The 22,816-nt window shown below is 48.4% G+C and overlaps 1 protein-coding gene across 4 annotated transcripts in view; it reads left to right on the forward strand.

The window, feature by feature from the left end:
• Positions 1-22,816, forward strand: part of myo1b (myosin IB) — a 93,758-nt gene that overhangs the window by 29,061 nt on the left and 41,881 nt on the right. For all 4 annotated transcript variants that reach the window (XM_088930064.1, XM_088930067.1, XM_088930068.1 and 1 more), the window contains exons 4-5: positions 13,186-13,280; positions 18,843-18,947. In XM_088930064.1, the coding sequence (XP_088786190.1) occupies positions 13,186-13,280; positions 18,843-18,947 (200 nt within the window). The remainder of the gene's footprint in view (positions 1-13,185; positions 13,281-18,842; positions 18,948-22,816) is intronic.

The raw sequence follows: 22,816 nt of genomic DNA on the forward strand, positions 1-22,816 counted from the left end.
ATCACGAGTCTCTCAGTTCTCAGTGCCTGAAGAAACCACAACAAGCCGGAGCCCCGATGAATTATACCGGGGTACCAGTCCTCCAGGGGCTCAAGAACACAAGAAAGGTTCCAAAGGAGGAGGCTGTTTGGCCCATCAGCACCGTTTGTTTTTTACAGGCTACCTGTTGTGAGGGCCTCATCCGAGCGATTTGCCACTTTGGCTCCTGCTCTGTTTTAAACACACTTCCCCTTGGTTTCCACTTTTCTTCTCTGCTTCACGTTTCTTACCGTTAGGTTGGCTTTGTCTGTGGTGGATTGTGAAGACTTGAGTCGGGGTCTTCTGCTAGTCTTCCCTTGTCCCAGTAGGACTGATTCCAGAGCTGTTCTAACTTTTCTTGTATCGTGGGTGACCAAAATTGAAGATGCCATTCTAAATGAGGTTTTACAAGTACATTAATAATTTTAGCACCACTTGGCTTATGTCCTACACCTTTTACTATACATGCTAACATTGATTGCCTCTGATATGCAGGGGCTGAGCTAAGGTATCGGCCTGATATATCAGCCATGGGGAACAACCTTCACCTCATGTAAGATTTTATTTTCGCAGAATCTCCTTACTCTGTGATTTTTCCATGCCTTTGTTTTGCCCACCTTCTGGTTTCAAGGGATGTTTTTTAGATAAATTGATTTATTTCGTCGTACTTCCCCTATAATTACATCAATTGCTTCCGCTGTGGAAGAAAATCTTTTGTTTTAGGGCAACCTACGTGTGCTTTTGTCTGTTCATTGGCTCAACCTTCAGCATGTGGGCGTGGTTGTAATTACTGGCTTCATTCCTCATTCAAGGCCAAAATCTCGTGAAAATTTGTAACTGAATTGAAAATTGTTTTTCTTAAAACATCAGTTTGCTGCGACTGAGTTTAGATGAAAACTAAAATTCAAACGTAAGTATGAAAACGAGGTCCTAATTGTGTACTTAACACAAAGCTCTTTATTTTGACTTCTAAGTAAAAGGGCCATTAGCGACACCAGTTCCTTGAATTAACGTCTTTTTCAGTGCCATGCTGTTTCCATCATGTTGACTGGTAGGAATAAATTTAGAGCAAAGAATGGCACCGGTTCAATTCCAAAAAGGCATAAAGATATTTTGGATAGCAAAGAAACCGCTGGTGCCTTGGAGAAAAAAATAGTTAAATTGCGTTTTAAACATTCCTTTCTAATCACCTTAAACCACGAGGCCCTGGGCCAGGGTTGACTTCAGTGGTGTTGATCTGAACGGCGATGTCATTTCACATGAGCGTTTCAGAACCACTTTCAGATGACTCTGCAGCAGCAGTTGTTCGTGCTCAATTCACCCCCTTTTCACTCTTTCTTAATCGTGTCTGGGAGAAGTAAAATAAACACTGATATTAGAGCAAATCCCAAACCTTGTTTGCATTGCAGCAGTAAATCTGTCTTGACAACAGTTTCAAAAGTGCAGAATAGTTTAGAATTGTTCCCCATCTTTTCTGTTTGTACTGCTTTCTTTGGAATGAATACCTGTGGCTCAAGGGTTTGAGATTACAAAGTATGAGCTCAATGTAGTTGGCGGTTTTAGGCATCCATTGTGGAGATGTCATCACCAGTGCAGTCTGGGACTGAGCACTTAGTGTCCTAGTGTAATGCCTACAAAACAAAACCCCACTTCTGGACACAGGGCTGAGGTGACCAGGTGTCCTGTCTGCTGTTCAGTCTGCTGCCAATGTGGAGGTAGTGCCCACTGCCAGCTTTGTTGGGTATGGTTCCTCTCTGGCCTCTCGGGTGCCCCTGCTCTCAGTGCTGAAAGCAACTGACTCACGGAGCTATTGTGTGAAACTCTGAGCGCTCTGCAGCTGGTCTGCTCCTAATGAGCCGTAATTGACCAGAATTACTGTAAAGAATAATAAGCAGCCATTATTGGAAAGTATTTCTTTTCTTCAGACCGTGCAGCAAGACTGCAGTGAAGTTGGGGTGGGGGAATGGAGGGGGGCATGAGAGACCAGACTTCCCCTCCGCTCGGGTCGAGAGAGGCGTTTGCTTCGAGTTTACTGAGCTTTTCGGCTCTTCGGCTCAGTCATGCTCCTTCGTCTTCTCCAGCAAGCAACCAAGGTGTGGGAAAAGACGTCACTCCGGCATGATTTTTAGAAATGAATCAGAAACTATTTGGAAGGAAAAGGGAAGGATGCATGTTTGTGAAAAGGTAAAGGGCTCTTTGTCTCCTGCCACCTCGGTGCGATTAGTGGGGGTGATGGAACAATTAAGACGCCAACATCCTGTGCTTGGATGCCAATCTCATCTCAGTCAGGTGCTGCAATGCATTGTCTAGATCTTCAGAAAAGTTCCAGTCCTGCTGTTGGTGTCACCTGTATAACAGAGGGACAGAGTGACTACAGGCCTATATCTGCAGGATCAGGCACTGATAAGCACCTCTGTATCCCCCTCGTATTTCAAGGAGTTCTGATTCAGGATTTTATTTGGAAAGAAAGGCAAAACAAGTTTCATATCCGTATGATGTCACTTGCCGAATCTTATATCTAGATTTTAGCCAGCTACAGAAATATCAGTTGTGCTTGGGATGTCTTTATGCTTTTATGAAGTATTTCTGATTTGTAAAATCTGATCAATTGAATGCTGCGTCTCTTTCTGAGAGACTTGCTGAAGCGCAGAGTGGTGCTTCAGCTTCAGAGAGGCAGGCAGCTGGATCTTTGCTGAGATTGGATTTCACAGTGCAATCAGAGGTAATTTGACCCCCAGTGCTGTCTGTTCTCCCCACATGGCAGGGTCAAGCCCTTTGTACCTCCTGGGACTGCCCTTCCTAATGTTTACTCGAGCAGAACCCCAGCAATTGGGAAGTATAATGTTAGGGGTATGTAGGGAAACTGGCGCAAAAGCTCTGAGAAGAATGCTAAAAATTATAATTCGAGTACAGGAAAAAAGAGCACCCTGCAAACTTATTGTGCAGGTTTCCCTTGGCATTGCCCTTCTTGATCTTGCAAGAGCAAAAGCATTAGAACGTGACTCACTGAGAGCCCGGAAGAAACAGGAGCATGAAATCTGTCCTTCTCTCCTAGTATGGATGAGGGTTGCAGCCTTGAAAAGCATCTGATTGAGAGAAGGCCGTGCAACCTTCCAGATTTCTTTTTTTAAAAAAAACAACAGCAGGTTTTGCCAAGTATTTAGTCTGTACAGTGATGATCTCATTTCTATGCAGGCGTCTTATCCAGTTTCGCTTTGCGGGTTATTAGGTGTTTGTTCCAAGTCAACAAGCTATTGTTGTGGTTTTGACTGCACAAATGTGCCAGACACAGGATTACATGCAAATATCCTTCTGAAGATCAAAGTGACGTGGAGGTCAGCTTGCAGGTAATTGCTCTCTTGCTGTAGTTTAGGCTTGTGCTAGGGGATGAGTGAGTACATGACATTCTGCTAGTAGAAAACAGCGCTGCAATCTCGGTTACCTCAAGGCTTCACAAGGAGATCTGCTCATTCCCCTGTGATTTGAGTTACCTGTGGAACAGCTTGCCAGATCCCATTCCTATGGGTTTTGTGCCGTTTTTTTGTCTTCCTGGAAGCTGGACATTTGGCTGGAGTTGAAAGCACCTCCTGGGATTTAGTGCGGATTAGTTCCAGGCTTGGGAATGTGTCTTTCTGTTGCCTTTCGTGAAGTTGGCTTTCCAGTGTGCCCTTGGGAGGGTCTATCTATCTGAGCAGTGCACTCTGATTGGAATGATGGAAGTCGGACTTAGTTTTAACAGGCAGTGCTGCTGCGTTGTGCTTTAGGTCTATACAGTGGTTGTGTTGCCATTTGGCTTTATTCCCCTACATGGCGTCTCCCAGATAGGGGTGGGCACAGGTGTCATCTGGCCCAGAAAGAGTGGCGCACACCAGTAAACCTGGGTGCCCAAGCAAGGGTAGCTCGCCTCCTGTCCCTGTCCACCCTGCACTCATCTTTCCCCCCTCGATCAGTCCATTCAGTCGGTCGAGATGAGATTGTAGCTGGTGTGGGGCAGAAAGACATTGCACAGGTTAGATTTTTTTTTCTCAACGTAAAAACCAACTTTTATTTTCGGAGCCCCACTGAAGGTTTCACATTCCGTTAAAGACCGAAGGTTTCCTCCTTCTGTCTTCACTTTTGCATGCCAGGTGCACTGTCGGTTCCATAATTGAAGTGTTAAGCTAACTTGACATGAATGGCTTCAGGTAATTTCTGTCTTTTTAGTGTTGAAAATAAAAATCCTAGTGGTGCAAAATATTTATTCAATTAAGTGTTTGAGAGCTCAGTTAGGGATTAAAACCACGAGATGGAGGAAGCACAGAGAACTAGGAGCGCAAAACTCTTACCAAGGGCTGTAGACCCAGCCACTAATGTGTAGTTTCAGCTTTGCAGTGGCCTGTTGCTAGGTTTTCCAGTAGCGCTAGGCTACAATGTGGTTAGGTTGGGGGGGTGAGGGATGAGTTGTTCTCTCACATGCGTGTCCATTACATACATTAACCTGTAGCTACTGTAATTAGTGTGAAAATATGATTATCACCTGCCAACCTGCTATTTACTGCATAACAGGCCTATGAATGTGTAGATAGTGGTTTTGTTACACGTTTGTGCTTCCTAACTGTACTTATTCATCTCATTCTTTTCTTGGAGTAGTGGTTTGGCAGGTTTCTCTGGGGAATCGAAGCATTGTTTGTACACCGATGTTTGTCTACGGGTCTGTTCAGCTGGTGTTGGGGTGGGGGGGGGGATTTCCTGCTGTTTTTAAGCTCCGACGATCTGAATGGACACAGATGCTGTGGGGAGGAGAGAGGAGGGGGGTCGTGGTGCCCTTCTGTCTTTTGAATGGCAACTTGAAATCCGTGCATGCTGTTAAGTGGCTGATTAGATATCGGTCGTTGAGACCTGTCCATCTGGCGCACGCTTATGGAAATTAGTCGTAATTACGGCACAGTGTGTGTGTGTGTGTGTCAGTTCCAGCAGCAACACAGTCGCCCACCTCCGTGTAGGTGGAATGAGATGCAAATCTAGATGTGCCTCCGGTAACCGACAATAATAAGCAGCTGCGCTCGTTAGGAGCGGAGAGGAGGTGGCAGTTTGAAGAGACGGACGCAGAGCTCAGCCCGTCTCTGTGGTTTTTGCTCTCGGCTGTAGAGGCTCTGTTCCTGCTTTTGCCCGGTCTGCACTCAGCAGACTAGGTCCCTGCCGATCGCCTCTCTGTGGCTCACCTTACAAAAATATACCCCACACCTGAAGAAGGCTCCACGGCCGAAACGTTGTTTTCTTTCTTCTTTTTTTCAGCGTGGAATAAACCTGTTACTTGTCCCCTTACAAAAATATATTGGTATGTCTTCTGTTTTAACTTGAGCAGCGTACTGGGAGGCATCATGCTTTACCAAAAGCTTTTTGGGGATAAAAATGCTGTATAAGTGATTTTGATGGTGCATGAAGAAAAATTTCCCCCCACAGTTAACATCAGAAAATAGTGGGTATTCATCAGTACAGTTTTGTAGGACATTAGGAAACAGTTGTCCGCATGCCAGCCCCTCTGGTGCTGTTGATTCTTGGGTCTGTTCTCTCCACGGTGTGCGAGATCAGTTGGGCTCGTGCCAAGCCCTGATTGTCGACCATGATTCTTCTTATTCATGACTTCCAGGCCTTGACAGCCGCTGTTAAGAATTCTCTGTGCAGCCCGATGAAAAGCTTGCTGACAACGGAGGTGGTAATGTGGCTGGACTCTTGCTTTCCAAAGCCTTACCCCGAAACCTTGCGACCTTGAGACTCTCATATAAAAGGGCACCACAGTCCAGTACACCCTGTTCATAACTTTACAGGCCAGTGGTGGTTTTCAAGAGCACTTCCGCTTTTATGCTCAGTCTCTTCCATGTCATTCCTTTGGCATCCTTGGGGCATCATCACTGTCCCTAACGCTCTGTGAATAAGACCTACAAAAGAGTGCTGTGCCTGCTAAACATCATTAGAGTAGCTACTGTTTGGCTTTTCATGTGCCGGTTTTGTGATGTGGATTTCTTTCACCTGTTATTAATACAGTTGGGTGAGGGCAGAGTGCAGGACCAGCAGCCTGTCAGATAGGGGTGGGGGGGTCCAGACCTGTTCTGCCTTCGACCTGTGTCTCGTGTACTGTATGTTATTTTTAGCCGTGCCTCCCCCACTCGGGCCCGCCCAAGGTCCCCTGTATTTCCTGTGATTTGCAGAGCTGCTGCCTGTGCGGCTGAGTCAACAGTCGGACTCCTGTGCTACAGCCCCGTCTGCGCCGTGCCGGCCGAGCTCAGCTCACAATGGCTGCGTGTGTCTGCTGTCGGCAAACGCAGTTGCACGGTCCCGTCTGATCAGAGGTTACACATCCCAGTGAAAGCCTGGGTTATTCTGGGGTCAGAGGTGCTGCCTTTGTCCATCTGTATTTTCCTCCTTAAATGCAACCTTTTTATGCCCTCGCTGTCCGTCTGGTCTTTAGATGTTTTCTCGTGGCTTTCCTGTTTGTTTGTGTTTTGCGGTGTGCGCTTGCGTTCAGTGCACGGTTCACGCTCACTTGACTGGCCAGTCCTTAAACCTGGCAAAGCCAGAAGAAAAAGGAATGTTTTGTTTTTTTTGTAAAAGTAGGATTTGAGAATATTGAAACTAAGAAACACACTGGGAGAAAGCGAAAGCAGTTTCGGACACGAGAAAGTGTTTATTTCCGTCTGTATGTCGCTCGCGACACCTTCTGCCAAGACGCATAATGTCATCCATTGCATCTTTCTTATTTTGGCTCATCACGGGCAAATCTGAGCTTCTTCCTGAAAAAAAGTCCAGAGCAGGCTCAGAGCCAGGGCAGAGAGTGGGCATGGGTAGGTGTCATGGGCCAGAATGTTTTAAAACGGCGTGTGCTAGTTTAGAACACCTCAGGACACAATGTAAAAGAAGGTATTGATCGATTTAATCCATTGATCGAACTTTAGTTTCCACAGGCCGGACAGATCTTGGACAAATGGTCTTATTTTCATGTTGTGCTTAGAGACCAGGTGCACAACCAGACCAGACAGAACAGAGGGCGGCACACCTAGAGCTTCACACCTGTCACTGGAGTGAACCGTGACAATATCAGGACAGCCAAGTGCAGCTGCTCTTGCCCGTCTTCGGCAGCCATGCAGTGTCATAGAAGTTTGGGCGCTGTATTCAGCCACTCGAAATGTGCTTGAGGTGGGCATTGGTTACCACCTTTTTAAGGTACTAACGAACTTAATTCATTCCCAGAAACCGTTTCGTAAAGCAAAAATCTGTCAAAAGAAAAACCTCCGTTATTTCAAGGGGGGGATTGCAATCCGTTCTGGATCCCTGCTTTAACTTTTGTCTCCAAAATGACAGTGGCATATAATAATAACTAGCATTCATACTGAGGCTTGTGTTAGTAATAAAAAACACTGGTTATCTAGTTAGACCTCGTTAATCATACCCATGTGCAGTGACCACTTCATTTGCTTTTTGCGTAATTACACACACACACACACTTTTCATTTTGTCAACATGTTTAGGGTCCATGATAAAGGCTAAACCACAAATTTCCTTACACAAAAAGTAACAGCATACACAATAGTAGCAAACAGAGCACAAAGCAAGGCGTGGTGAACTGTATCACGCATGTCTCTCCTTCCACTCCATGGGCTCTGTGCTACCTACCACCCATACCAGTCAGTGGAAGGCGATGCTTACACTCGACATGAAACGGGTCGCATGCCGTCTTCCACTTCACTCTGTACATTTGGCAGAAGTTTCCTCCGTGCTGCTTCTTTGTAGTTTTGATGTTGGCTTTCGTGATATGAAAATTGGGTATAAATTCACATGCTTTGTCTGATCGAATTTTCATAAAAAGGAATGTTTGTGAAAAGAGTTAGGGGTGTATTTTTTGGCATCAGCCCAGCTCTCCTTTTTTTCTTCTTTTCTGTCGAGCCCTGTTGTCCTTCCTTTGCTCAAGTCAGCTCCTGAGCACATCCTGCCGTTCTTATTATAGACTCTGGAGGGAAGGTAGGATGGGCAAAAATAGAACAGAGAAAAGGCCACCTGTCTTTGATAAGAAGCCTAAGAGTGGTGGAAGCCAGGAAGAGCAGGGACTATGACTTCCCTTCCAGCTGACAGGAGAGAGGGGATCGGGTCTGGAGACGTGCCTGAAGAGCAGGAAGCGCACGGTGACTTCACACCGTGCAAAGTGCGCAGGGTGGCACTTTGCACGAGGTGCACGTCTGCTGCACCTCTCCCCCGGCCGTGCAGGACAGTCTTCCTAGCACAGGTTTGATCTCAAGAGAAAACACTGCAGGGCTCGGATGGGGACAGTGTAGGAAGTTCCCATTTCCTTCTAGAGATTGTGCCTTTGGATGTCACTAGCTGATGCACGAAAAGTGAATAACTGCACCCGGTCGTGTCCTTTGCTATAAGCGTACTAACCCCATTCCTCATTCGGCATATATGGTGCATGGTGGGTTTTTTTCTCTGTGATTGTGTACTTGTGGGAAGTCATAGAAATGATGCAGCACTTGTCAGATTGCCAAGATGTGCGGAATAAAGAGTCTCTGTGTGGCAGGTCCGGTTGAGACATTGTGCTCTGCCAAAGCCCACACCATCCACGGCCATCTGGCTCTCTCCTGCCGCACGGGCTCAGGAAGACCGAGTTCCCCTACAGGGACTGGCTAGCCCATGTGAGGAAGTGGCACTGAAAGACCTACATCCTGGAGCTCCCCGGCCGACAAAGAGCTTCAGACAGGCCACGCGCTCACTGTTCGGCAGCATGGGGGGGAAGCAGAGCTCTCTGTGTGCTTGAAATAGAAATAACCAACGTGAAAAAAAGATGAATTAAAAATGAGACTGACAAGGCTGTGTTTAAGATGGGTACAGATTGCTGAAATTAGGTTCCGATTTAAAGACTGCAATTTTTTCATACCTGTAATCTGCAAATCCAGCATATTAGGCACCTGGGTTTGTGTATTCCTCCTATTATTCTTCTAGCGATCTTTTCCTTTTTTTATAATAGCCAGATCGATTCTGAGCTTTACCCCACACAAAACTTTTGATTGATGTTTTTGGTCTGAATCTTAGCTCTTCGCCAAAGCACATCTTTTTCCAGTTGGTCATTTTGGATGTGATGTGGTCACTGGAATCAGTCTAGCCCCAAGGCTGTCAGAATGTCGTCAGAATGTGAAATTCCTTCTGTGCACAGCAACTTGCAGGAGCATAAAGAGGCAGAAAATGACATCCTCACATCCTGCTGTCAGCTGAGATTGCAGACGTCGCCGAGACCTGCCTCGGTCTTTGGGCGCATCAGCCTGATGCTTATAAACAACCCTTTTCCCCGTCTCGGAGCTCTTCAAGGGAGGTGGTGGCTATTTTCTGCAGCTTGCTTCATGCTGCTGTGGTTTTGGGATACTGCTCTGAAGAAAGAGAAATTACAGTGCTGAATCTGCTTAATTTCAGAAGGAGAGTGCCGACGGTAGCGCTCCTATATTTAGCCTCTCCGTGCAAATGAAGGAGAAGGCTAAAGCGTGATCCAGTTTAGATGTGGAAGGCAAAAGCTATTCCCACACCCCCCCTTTGATGTTTCAGTCTGTCCCGTGTGCTGGTAATGACAGAATGCATGCAGATATAAATAGTGCAGATGTTTGTTACTGAAATCGCACACCCTGACGGCTTTTGTAATCCAGCTGTTTTTGGAAACGTTTTTATGTCTGAAATAAGCTGAACTGTTTTTTTCTCTCTGCAAGGCTGGAGAATTGACAGAAGTGAGCTAATTTGAGGTGATCTGGCCTCTTGACCCGCTAAGGGGTTTGAGGGATTGTAATCTTCCTCTTTTGAATTTGGTATCAGCTTGCCTTGACACAGTGATCTTGCAACCGTCAGGCGTGGATGAGGACTGCCCATGCTCGACGTCCTCCTACAGATGAGCAGACAAATGAGTGGGGAGCTGTTTAGAAACTGACACAGCAAGCCGGTGGGTGGGGCAGCGTTGTGAGCCACACTGCCAGTTCCATCCAGCTGAATCCTGTCAAGGGTTTGACCACCACCTGGGCAAACGCAGTAGTCTGCCCAGGGCTCGGGAGTCCTTCGGCACATCTGTCTTGAAAAACCCTTGTGAAGCAGCTACTGTGTTTCCTGTGAGAACTTAACAGTAAACTAAAATGGTCATCTGAGATGCAGCCACCTCCCCCCTCCATCCCCTTTAAGAAGGCAGCCGCCAAGTCCAGATGTAAATACTGCTTCTATTAAAATTATTGGCATGCAATATGACCTCCCTTTTCTGAGGTCATTGAGAGCGAATATCATTTGGGTACAACGACTGAGAATTGGCAACTCACCACTAACTTACATCTCACGGCCGGGACGCCCCTCCTCTGCTCTCTCCCCTTTCCCAGACTAGTTTAATTGTGTGATCTTAGTCCTTTGTCTCCCTCATGGCTGATGGTGAGATTGTTCAAACAACACCCCGCCATCTGTTCTCCTGCTGTGCTCTTTCCACACATTTCTGCAGTGATGTAATGTCCTGCTCCGATCTGCTCCGCCTGCTCTGATCGGCTGCTGCTGCTTCCCTGGTCCACACTGATCCCAGCTCCCTTTGAAGCTACGGAGTGACGGGACGATAGCACAGCTCTGGGTCCGCTCTTATTCTGTGAGGTCCCACTGGTCTTCACACTGAAATCTTTCTTTCTCTGAGGATCATGTCAGATAATGCAGGACGGGTCCAGGTCTGCATGCTTGAAGCACATTTCAAGTACAGGATCCTCAAAAACGTCTCTCAATCCGTACTAAGAGGTATGGATTCCGCACATCCACGACTCCTGCTTGGCGCCAGTTTGCAGATGCTGCCCTGTCATATTTAGTCCCTTGCTTCTCACCAACATGTGCCTGCCTGTTCTCTGATCTGCGAGCCCTAGATTTTCAATAGGGTTAAATGGGGACAAGTTGGCATCCATAGCATTACTGTCACATGCATGGTTGTCATGTCAGGGTGAGCCTGCAAGAAGGTCATCGAGGCAGCTCTTCAGGGATGCTCAGTTCGGTTGCATCCATCCATTACCAGGGGAGCTCAGTAGTAATTAACGCGTCTGCCCAGGCCATCACACATGGGGATCCTCATGGGTTGTTCTGCATATGTGCAGCTCAGTTAGGGTTGCTCCGCTGCGGGGTGAGTCCGCCTCAGGCGTTTGTCACCCCATCTCATTCTGGTCTCTCCGTGAAGAGGGCTGAACACTGCGCCCCTGGGGGGGGCTGTCTGACCTGCAAAAAGCTGACTTTTTAGTTGGCTCCTCACGATGGAGAAGCTGAACGCTTGAGGCTGTCGCAGCCTGGGGTTTCTGATGCTGCACCAGGTCGTGAAAACGGTCACGAAGACGGCGCACGATTTGCCAGTCTTGTCAAGGGGTCATGGCTTATGCTCACCGACATCATGCCATGTCATTCTGCATTGTTTGGCTATAATCTTACCAGGATAGAAATTCTTGGCTTTGAGCACCCCAGATGGTGAATACCAGGGCTGACTTAGACCAGCCTCAAACATACTGATGTCGCAAAGATGTTGTTCTCCTGGGAGGTGGAGCATATTTGTTCCTTCGTATTTGTCTTTCTTGATTTCTTTGGCATTCAACAAGTTAAAATTGCCTGCGTCCACCCAGCTTTCTTACAAAGTAGGCTTTTAGTGCTTATGCAACAACGTCACTCAACTCTATCACAGTCAGCCATCAAGGAATAAAAATAGGTTCCTTCATATTCAAAATCCATGTGTTTAATTCTCCTAGTAACATACCTGCACAGTGATAATTTTCTTCTGATGCTGATCATATAATCCAACATAAGTGATATGAACCTAGTGTAATTTATGGTTTACAAAAACACTGAATGGTTTACGCTTTAGTTATAGAGAAAAATATTCATTAATTTATTGCTTGCCAGAAAATAAGATTTTCCTTAAGGGCTGGATGCATGGAACCAGACTTCAAATATGAACAGGACCCTGAACCGTTTTGATGCTGAGAAATGAAATTAAACGACCGCAGATTTCACAGCTCAAATGCCTTGTCCTGAAAAAAAAAAATCCACTTCAGTTGATGAAGCTAGGAAAGTCGTTAGGAGTTACATAAACCTGCTGTTCATTCTCGTTTCTCTGCCGTTGGGAGCAGGGCATTAACATTATTTCTTGTGGAGAAGAAAAATGCCTGCTGCACACTCCTATCTATTATTAGTTGTGGCGCTGGAAAATTCCTAAGTAAATGCATGAAGAAGTATTGCAGCTCTGCCCAGAGCTCTCACTAATTTGGTGCTCGTGGGCTGGAAAAGTGCAGAGCTGAGCTGAATGGCCGTGGTGTGATTTCCGAGCTGTAATAAGAGCAGGGATGGCAGTGCTCTCAGGGCTGTTTTTAGGAAGGGCGTATCCCAGTGAGGTGCTGAGCCCTTGCCCGAAGTGGGTGGCCAGTTCACACCCTACCCTGCTCTGCCCAGCGGAGGCCGTGGCCTGGTACGTCCTGCCCCTGTCGGGGAAGGCTCGGGACCACGAGCTGTGTGACAGAGGCGCAGCAACACTTGTCAAAGGCTTTAATAAACCAGGCTGTGAGGATGTCATGTGTTGTCGGGGCTGATGTGTGCAGCTGTTTTCTGCAGCCTCAAACTCGCACAAAATGTCCCGATTCATTAAAAAAGTGCTTCGCGCTGCAGGGCTCTCTCATGCACAGGGGGTGATTAGAGAGGTAATAATAGAAGTCATGTCCTCGCATGAACTGAGCTTTGACTTCACTGGCTTTTCGGTTTTTGCACGTACCATGTACTGACCTTTTTTAAATAAGATTTTTCTGAAAATTTTAGGATCCTTTTTTATCCCTTGTAGGAGGATTACGGAGCACGTCACGTTGCACATAATCTTCTCACTGACATCTCATAATTCATTTGCTTATTTGTCATTTACGGATATGTTTTACACAGGCGATGCATGGGAGGCACGTCTATTGTGAGGGGAGCCTGGCAGGTTCAACTCCCGCTGCTTATTTTGAAGAGAAGAAAGTATCGAACAGGTTTTTCCCTTTCTGATAGTGACAGTCTTGGGGTTTGTAGCAGGGTTGTCTGTGGCCCGGCTTCGGCTGGAATCCTCTGGGCTCCGGCCTGCCGGAGGGAGTGCAGCACGAGTGGGTGAGATTTAACAGAGATTCCTGCTGTGTGTTTTAGCTACGCCCTGGCGGACGAGGCCTACCGGTCCCTGCGGGATCAAGACAAGGACCAGTGCATCCTGATCACTGGAGAGAGCGGAGCGGGGAAGACAGGTACCGAAACGCCGGCCACTCTCGCCTCCTCCTCTTCTGAGCTCAAATCCCGTCTTCCTGTCCCAGTTCACCTCTGCAATTAAATGGATTTAGCAGCATAAGAACAATTACTAACAAGACCACGCCATTGGGTCCATCTGGCTTATTTGATTTTTTTATATAGCTAATTAATCTGAGGATCTCATCCAGCTTGTTCCAGACTCCCACAACCCTTTGTGTAAAGAAGTTGTCCCGCTGTATTTAATGCCCTTCAGGCTTCCAGTAAACCTTTCTGGTTTGTGTTTCACTGTTGTAACATGATTTCATAGAAAGGGAAATAGATTTGGAATTGGTCTGGAAATTGATTTTTAAGATTGATTTAATTTGTTTATGTTCAACAACCACACTGAGGCATGAGAACAGGAATTGACCCTTTTGCCTGCTGGCTTTTTTGGTTTTGCATTTGTTTTATGTCTTCAGCCAGGCTTGTAGGGGAGATAAGACATCACAAATGATGTGCTTTTATGACACAGATGAGAATCATTGCTGTACGTTCTGACACCAGTGTGCTGAAGTGCTCTACCCTGATTTTCCCCATCCCTTCTAGAGTTTCAACAACCCATTAACATTTCTGTCAATTTACTTTTTTTAAAGTGTGTTGAAATATTTCCATTGTGTTTTATTACCTCCTGTCCTGCTGTTTCTAAGAATACAGCCACCTCCGCACATGTGCAAGAAGAGAGAACTGGTATTTATGTACCGCCAGCTTCCCGTTTTTAGAACTTGGCCGGTGATGTTAACGGCAGGTGAGGGCCACATGTCTGGGCCTGAGTGAGATGCACTGATTGCTGGGAGCCATCCTGGATTAAAGAGCTGTCCGCCTTCTTCCTCGGTACAGAGGCTTCATATCTGTGTCTCTGCTGGATGGCTCCGCCTGCCGTCCTCTCTGGATCGCGGCTCCCTGCAGAGCTCTGGCCCCGCTGCCCTCGGAGCCCTGCTGCGGGTCCTCTTCCTCAACCCCATAAAGAAATGAGAAACAGCCCTGCTGTAGCAGCGCTGCAGTCAACTCCAACTTTCACTTGTACATGGTGTAGAAGCCCACTTTTGCCCTTTATAAACTTTTTCTGGGAACTTTTAGGATTATTTTTTCCCCATATACCCCCACAAAACTGCCTGAAGAGTTATATATACAATGGCTATTAAAAAAACTAGTTAAGAGTAAAAGCTAAGCCCTTTGTCAGACGCCTAAGAGCTGTGCTGTGCAGTCTGCTTGTGTCGTATGGAGTAAATACCCTGACGCACTTTTTGTGTGACCTCACTGTTTAACGTATCCCAGGATCCTTTCGCAGTCAGACTTCACTCCATCCGCGCTGACAGTGGCTTTTATGGCAGGTCTGGGCAGAGACTTGGGCCCCGTGCCCTCAGCCACACCGACCGTGCCGAAATCCAAAGTTCCAGGGCGGCCCTGTCTAGCACGGAAAGCCTAGAAGGCAAAGACTGATTCGCTGAAGCTCCAGTCTTCCAGCAGGCGTCTTAATATCTGAACTATGTGATTTACAAGTGGAGCTGCCATATGAGCTCATTAAATGTGCCTCAGGCTTTCTAAGCAGCTGTAATACATGTAGATACCTGCAGCTTTAAACGAGCGCAAGACGTCAGCAGAACAAACTCTGCCAATTCTGTTATGCAGGTATGGGCCTCCAGATCCTCCTACCAGCCACCGTCTTGACCTTCAGCTAGGCTGGAGCCTTCTAAACTTATGTTCTTCTAAATAATCAAAGGGCTGGTTTGGCAAGAACGGTGTCAAATAAGTCGAGGTTTTGCTGCACCGTAGTTACACTGATGTCACACCCATGAGCACATGGCTCTTCACTCCTGCTCCAGTGAGAAGTTCCTGTGCTCAGTGATCCGGGCTGGGGGTGTTTACTTTGAGCCTGAACTCATGCATGCTGGGAGCCACCTGAAATCTGTTCCTCACTGTAGGATCACAACTGTCAGCGTAGCATGGTGTTGGTGTTGAAAGCTTAGATTTAGTTGTCAGGTTATTACTGAGCACAGTAGGGGGTTGATCCCAAGATGGTTTTGTAGTAAACTGACTGGTCCAGATTATGCGATCTCCTTTAGTAGTAACGAAGGCCCTGCAGGGAAAGAGAGGTCACTTGGCCACACTGCAGTGACGAGCTGATACAAAGTCATCCGGTGCGGATCGGTGAGTTAGCGTGCGGCTCGGCCTGCCTGTCAGAACGGGATGTGCACTCCTGCTCCCAGACTGCCAGGAGGCCTGTGTGGGAAGATGGAGGTGGATGGCTGTATAGACAGTTTTGCCTCAGTAGTTATTTTTTCTGCTGGAATGCGGCTTTCCCTGGAGGCTCAGCTGTGCCCCTATCTGGGTCTGGCTCACTGGCACTCAGCTCCTCTGTCTTACCGCTTAAGTTCTCCTCCGGCTGTCTCGTTCTTGTCGGTCTCTTCGAGGAGAAGAGGAGCAAAGACATTAATGGAGATTCGAAAGCCATGTCGGTCACTGATAAGTGCAAACGATTACAGTTATTTTTATAGTTGGACTTCAGCGCAGGAGGAAATCGTGTAGAACTGGGTAAATTAGAATTGTATGAGTCCACTGCTGTCATCACATGCCCTTGTTTTACTGAGCAAAAACATTCCCCTGTGCAGTGGGCTTTGTTTATTTTTTAATTAAGCTTTAATTAAGTGCAAGATCTCAACAATATGTTTCATGGTTGGTTATATTGTGCGGTACAGTATATTAATAACCACAGGTATAAATGCTAGATACAGCACCTGCATTTAATCAAAGCTCCTTTCCATCAACGATTAATATGTTCCAGAAGTACCTGTGGATAGTGGGGGTCCCTGAGGCAGAAACGTCTGAACTCGGCCACAATGGGGATCGTCAGGCCCAAGCTGGTAGGGGGCAGTGGTCAACATTGACAGCCTTGAAATAAAAGAGCTCTTTGCAGAATTAGCATTTTTAATGATTTCCATGGAAGTGGAGCCTTATTTCATGTAAACTGAGTTTTTAGCCTTTTAGTTTTTTAATTGCTTAAGCTCATCCGTGTCTGTGTGGATTGGTCACCTGTAAAGATGTCCTGAACGAGCCCTTCCTGTCACCCTTCTCCTCCAGCGCGTCCGACCTTTCAGGTTTGACCTAAGCTGCCCTGTCCTTGCGCAGACCGCAGCGACTCCGGCCCCAGGAGAACCGAGCGCAGGGTCTCCTTTTCTCCCCTGGGAGGGCTAGAGAGTTGCTGCGAGGTGTTAATTACAGACCGCGGCAGCAGACCTGCCGGACTCGCTCTCAGGAGAGCCTCGTTTTCCACAGCTCGTCAGCTCGGGGCCGCGGGGACGAATCTCCAGTGCCTCTTTACCACGAGAACCTTAACAAAAGTCTCTCTCGACTGAAAGACGTGTGGGTTGGAAGCTGTACTTTCCTCTTCTGGCACAGCGACATCAGAATTGAAAAGCACACCACATTTAAGTGTCTCGGCTATATTCTAGGTTGTCTCTTCCACATGAGAGGGCTATGTAAATGAAGCCTACTGTACATGCCAGGTCTTAGCTATTGTTTCTTGGCCTTTTATCATACTCATTTAGCTGTTTTAACTGCTCTTTGAACATTGTCTGGATTTGACAGCTAAATTGACATCTGGTGCCTGCAGCCTTAAAAGCAAAGCATGGCTTTATTGTTCAGGAGGTGCTATTGCAGACATTTTCTCTCTTTCACCTTTACTGTTCCAAGCAAGCAGGAAACACCTGACGGGTACACTGCACTGCCAGCGGCCACTGCGTGCAGTATGTGTTAAAATACCTTTCGTCCTAAGAAAGAAGTTTTGAAGGGAAATGAAGCTAAGCACCAGTTAAGTTTGAAGATGGGCAGATTGTACGCAGGCTCCTGGACAGCAGGACGCCAGAAGGAGGTTCAGAAAAGTGAAGGTGTGGGCATATCACATGGGGCAATTAGCATTTTAAATAAACACTATAACAAAGCCGTGGCTCAGCTTTCTAAATCGCATTTCAGATATATTCACAGTGTGTATTAGATTAAGTTGGTATGAAACTTTTTTTTTTCAAGCCTCATTGGAGATCTGAATCTGATTAAGCGCCCACACAGCGCTGCCACCCAACCCCCTTCTCCCGGGAGGGTGTTGAGACTTCAGATTGCCTCTCATCACAAGACTGTGCTCTGCTCCTTCCCCTCTCCAGCGGCGCATCGCTGTTAACCCTTCCTCGCTGTTCAGCTGGCTCTTTGCCTTGACATTTGGTTTTCTGTTTTTATCTTAAGACGAGAATGAAACCACGTGTGTGTCTGTATCACTTCCCCCACCAACACTCCTCCTTCCCTCTTTCTCTCTTCTTTCAACCCCTCCCCAGCTCTCCTTGTCATTAGAAGATGAAACGGTTAGAAATGAGGCCATTCAGCTCCTCTAGCCTGTTTGTTAGTAGTTAGGTTGTCTGGGGATCTCCTTCAGCTCTTTGTTGACTGACAGATATTAGGATGTCACCGTCGCCCACATGGCTAGGTACCTTGTTCCATCCTCCCACAACTCTTTGTGTAAAGAGTTCTCAGTCTTAAAAGCACTTCCACGTAGTTTCCGCTTTTGTCCGCTGGCTGGTGTTTCACTGTTCATTTTGAAGATATCCACTGGGTATTCTCTCTCTTCCTGTTCTTGTGTTCCTGCCCTTTTCTCCTCAGTCAATGACATGGGAAGTATCACTGGTCACAATGTGATGCTTTTCTGTGTCGAGTGTGTGGGTCTGTGTTGCTCCGGCCCTGCTGCCCTCTCTAAAGGTCACGGTCATGTTGCTCTACAGGCTGAAGGAGTGCTCGCTTCCCAGCAGCCTTCACAGCTGTCTCTCGGCTCATTTTCATTCTGTCTCAGCTTATCGTTTTCCCACCGTTACCTAGTGCAAACTTATTTCTTCACCCAGGACGGATGGAAACCTGTCCAACCCTGAAATGAAGTGAGAGCTAGTTTGTGGAGTGGCAGCGATAATACTGTCCGCACATCCACAGCTGATTCTGTTGCCAGACATTCCCAACAAGCTGCCACATTCCATCTTCTACAAGCTTATTTGTTCCTTTTTTTATTCTTCTTTTAACGTTTTACAAATTCTTCTGCTCAATTTTTCCTTTTGGAATTCTGGTTTTAACTTCTGCATCTAAAGAAGGTTTGACTGCCCTAAAGGCTACAGTATAAAGGTAACTTAAAACACCCCGTGGATAAGCACCTGTAACCTGGAGTTTAAACCAGTTAAGTAAATAGATTATTCAGTAAAGTCGTTAAGAGCTTAGCTGGCATGAAAACCAGATGGGGAATGGTTTCATTCCGGGAGCAGGAGTGGTTGTCTTTGGCTGAATCAGGGCTGCTCTGCCCGCATCCGCTCCAGTCTGCTCCAGTCCATGGTTTTGGTACATCCAGTCCCTTCATTACTGAATGGATCGTCATCAGGATCGGTTTAACAATGAAAGTGCTGGTTGTGGCCAAGTACCGTGCAGGAGCCGCCAGGAAGGGCTGCAGGGAGCGAGGGGAAGCTGTGCGCTGAGCCCGGCCTGTCCTGTGTGTGTTGCAGAGGCCAGCAAGCTGGTGATGTCCTATGTAGCGGCTGTGTGTGGGAAAGGCCAGGAGGTGAACAAGGTGAAGGAGCAGCTGCTGCAGTCGAACCCGGTGCTGGAGGGTGAGTACAGGACAGCTCCGGTCCAGCAGGGGCCAGCAGGGCTGGCTCAACGGGACAGACAGCTACAGGAACTCCACAGGTGGATACATGCAGTATGTCCATCTCTGAGGTACTCCAAGCACTGTGCTGCATGAGTTCTCTGCCTCCTCTGGAGAATCTGAGTTTTTCTGCTCCTGATTTTGCAGTTTCGCCACTACCTTTCTTACCTTTGCCTTTATTTTTTTAAAGTTATTTATTCCACCTATGCAAGCTTTCAACCTTTATCCCTGTTCGCTACAGTCTACACATTTAAGCAATAACACACAGAAAACTGTATAAAGGTTGTTCCCAGTCCTTTTGGTTGGTAGATGTTTTACCTGATGATTTCTGAATTCTCTCCTGTTGCAGACCTTTCCATTGCACCTTACTTAGTCCTGTTTCATTACTATCAAATAGTACAGGGGTTCCCAGTTCTAGTCTCCAGGATCCTCATACTCACTGGGTCCCATTCCAGCCCAGCTCATTACTGACCTAAATCTCTGCATCATCAAAACCTTTGTAAGTGTTTATCGGATCAAAAGCTAAACACATGTTTAGTTACTTATAAAGCTCAATACATGTTACAAGACAACCTCTAGCATGTTTAGAAACTAGAAACAGAGTTCAGATCAATCCAGTTCTTAGTTTCGGTAAAAGTTCAGTTGCATATCTTGAGAGCTCAGATGAAACAAAAACCTGCAGTTTTGGATGACCCCAGAACCACTGCCGGGAAGCCCTGTTCTGTACCATATTCAGTGTTGAGCTGTGTTACTCTTTCGTACTGCAAGAACTCTGGCGATGAAACTGTTTGATTCCATTCACCCCCTCTGCCGCATCTGGACATCTGGATTACACATCTGTGTTGAAAGAACATGACCATCTGTGGGCGTGGAAAACCTTTTCACACTGGGCAGACACCTGGAGCCCTGTGCCACTTACAAACAGCCACTGCCTTCACTTCTAGCGATTCAGTTCCTAGCTTCTGAACGAGCTGCTCGAGTGTGATGCTGTGAGGGGCACCTGTAGAAAGCATCATAGCTCATGTCCCCTTTTTGCTGACGTCTTTACCTTTTCCAAAGGAAGTGAGAGAGTGCAATCAACATTCACGTGTTTACATGTGCAGGGGTGGTCCGAATGCATCAGAGGCCTGCAGCGTTTAATTGTACTACCACGCTGCAATGGTTGAGTGAAAGAGCGAAACAATGTGCTTTTCCCACATTGCCTGGAATAAAAGTTGCCATGTGAAGTTGAGGTTGCTCTCACCCACAATAAATGGACTCCAACAGAAAGCTGCCAGTGTCATCCTAGAGCACATCCCCAAGGTTTGGAGAAACCACTCTGATACGGTGACAACAACAGCGGCTGACACAATTGCGCATCGTAGAAGACCCATAAACCAAGTCGTAGTCATCGAGAAACTGCTGGTGTCCAACATGGGATCCCTTATGATTGGAGTGCCCATGTGGCATCAGCATCATCTCCAGACATCAGGCGTCCTGCAGATCTGTCATCTTGGAACTGGAATCAGTCATTTTCTGGCTCGCCGTATCGCCAGCTTTTAACACAGCTGAGCACCAGTGGAAGTAGATACAGTACATCAGAGTGGACCGCAGCCTGAGGTATAAATTGTTCTCATAGGAATCCCAGGCCAGATTACACAGTTTGACCCCCATAGCACGCGTGACTGCTGTACTTTCTTGTCAGAGAGGTGTTGGTAAATGATACAACGATGTCGCAGCCCAACCTTGAGGAGCAAACCGTCCGTCAGTGTTTATCCTGAGTCATGAGTAGGCGTGCCATGAGTGTTTTCCTGCAGCATCACGCTGTAACACTGCGGCAGTATGTAACATGAGACACCCCCAATCCCCGCTCCGTCACATCTGTAACAGTTTAGCTTCTGTGAGTAATGACCCGTGAGGTAGAGACACTCCGCGAAGGCCTGCAGACTTCCTGCAGTGAGCTGGGAACATTGCAACGCTATCCCCAGAGCTCTCATTAGCTGCGTGCTCGGGCTTTCATCGCGAGTTCTCATCTACCCATGACGGGCTGAAGCACACGTTGAATGTTGCTGCTGAGTGTTGCTTCTCCATGCCCCCCAAACTACCCAGGGTAGCCCTCCACGAGTGAGCCACTCCAGAGAGGGGGGGCAGTGCCCAGGGCATTCACACACTCACTCCAGAGAGAGGGGGGCAGTGCCCAGGGCATTCACACACTCACTCCAGAGAGGGGGGCAGTGCCCGGGGCATTCACACACTCACTCCAGAGAGAGGGGGGCAGTGCCCGGGGCATTCACACACTCACTCCAGAGAGGGGGGCAGTGCCCGGGGCATTCACACACTCACTCCAGAGAGAGGGGGGCAGTGCCCAGGGCATTCACACACTCACTCCAGAGAGAGGGGGGCAGTGCCCGGGGCATTCACATACACGTGCCCAGGGCATTCACACACTCACTCCAGAGAGAGGGGGGCAGTGCCCGGGGCATTCACACACTCACTCCAGAGAGAGGGGGGCAGTGCCCGGGGCATTCACACACTCACTCCAGAGAGGGGGGCAGTGCCCGGGGCATTCACACACTCACTCCAGAGAGAGGGGCGCAGTGCCCGGGGCATTCACACACTCACTCCAGAGAGAGGGGCGCAGTGCCCGGGGCATTCACACACTCACTCCAGAGAGGGGGGTAGTGCCCAGGGCATTCACACACTCACTCCAGAGAGAGGGGCGCAGTGCCCGGGGCATTCACACACTCACTCCAGAGAGAGGGGGGCACGGCCCAGGGCATTCACACACTCACTCCAGAGAGAGGGGGGCAGTGCCCGGGGCATTCACACACTCACTGCAGAGAGAGGGGGGCAGTGCCCGGGGCATTCACACACTCACTGCAGAGAGAGGGGGGCAGTGCCCGGGGCATTCACACACTCACTGCAGAGAGGGGGGGCAGTGCCCGGGGCATTCACACACTCACTCCAGAGAGAGGGGGGCACAGCCCAGGGCATTCACACACTCACTCCAGAGAGAGCGGGGCAGTGCCCGGGGCATTCACACACTCACTCCAGAGAGAGGGGGGCACGACTCAGGGCATTCATACACTCACTCCAGAGAGGGTGCAGCAGTGCCCGGGGCATTCACACACTCACTCCAGAGAGAGCGGGGCAGTGCCCAGGGCATTCACACACTCACTCCAGAGAGAGGGGGGCAGTGCCCGGGGCATTCACACACTCACTCCAGAGAGAGCGGGGCAGTGCCCGGGGCATTCACACACTCACTCCAGAGAGGGGGGGTCAGTGCCCAGGGCATTCACACACTCACTCCAGAGAGAGCGGGGCAGTGCCCAGGGCATTCACACACTCACTCCAGAGAGAGCGGGGCAGTGCCCGGGGCATTCACACACTCATTCCAGAGAGAGGGGGGCACGGCCCAGGGCATTCACACACTCACTCCAGAGAGAGCGGGGCAGTGCCCGGGGCATTCACACACTCACTCCAGAGAGAGCGGGGCAGTGCCCGGGGCATTCACACACTCACTCCAGAGAGAGCGGGGCAGTGCCCGGGGCATTCACACACTCACTCCAGAGAGAGGGGGGCAGTGCCCGGGGCATTCACACACTCACTCCAGAGAGAGCGGGGCAGTGCCCGGGGCATTCACACACTCACTCCAGAGAGAGGGGGGCAGTGCCCGGGGCATTCACACACTCACTCCAGAGAGAGGGGGGCAGTGCCCGGGGCATTCACACACTCACTCCAGAGAGAGGGGGGCAGTGCCTGGGGCATTCACACACTCACTCCAGAGAGAGGGGGGCAGTGCCCGGGGCATTCACACACTCACTCCAGAGAGAGGGGGGCACGGCCCAGGGC

Source organism: Atractosteus spatula, chromosome 13 (genome assembly GCF_055471065.1).
Source record: "Atractosteus spatula isolate fAtrSpa1 chromosome 13, fAtrSpa1.hap1, whole genome shotgun sequence".
NCBI lineage: Eukaryota > Metazoa > Chordata > Actinopteri > Semionotiformes > Lepisosteidae > Atractosteus > Atractosteus spatula.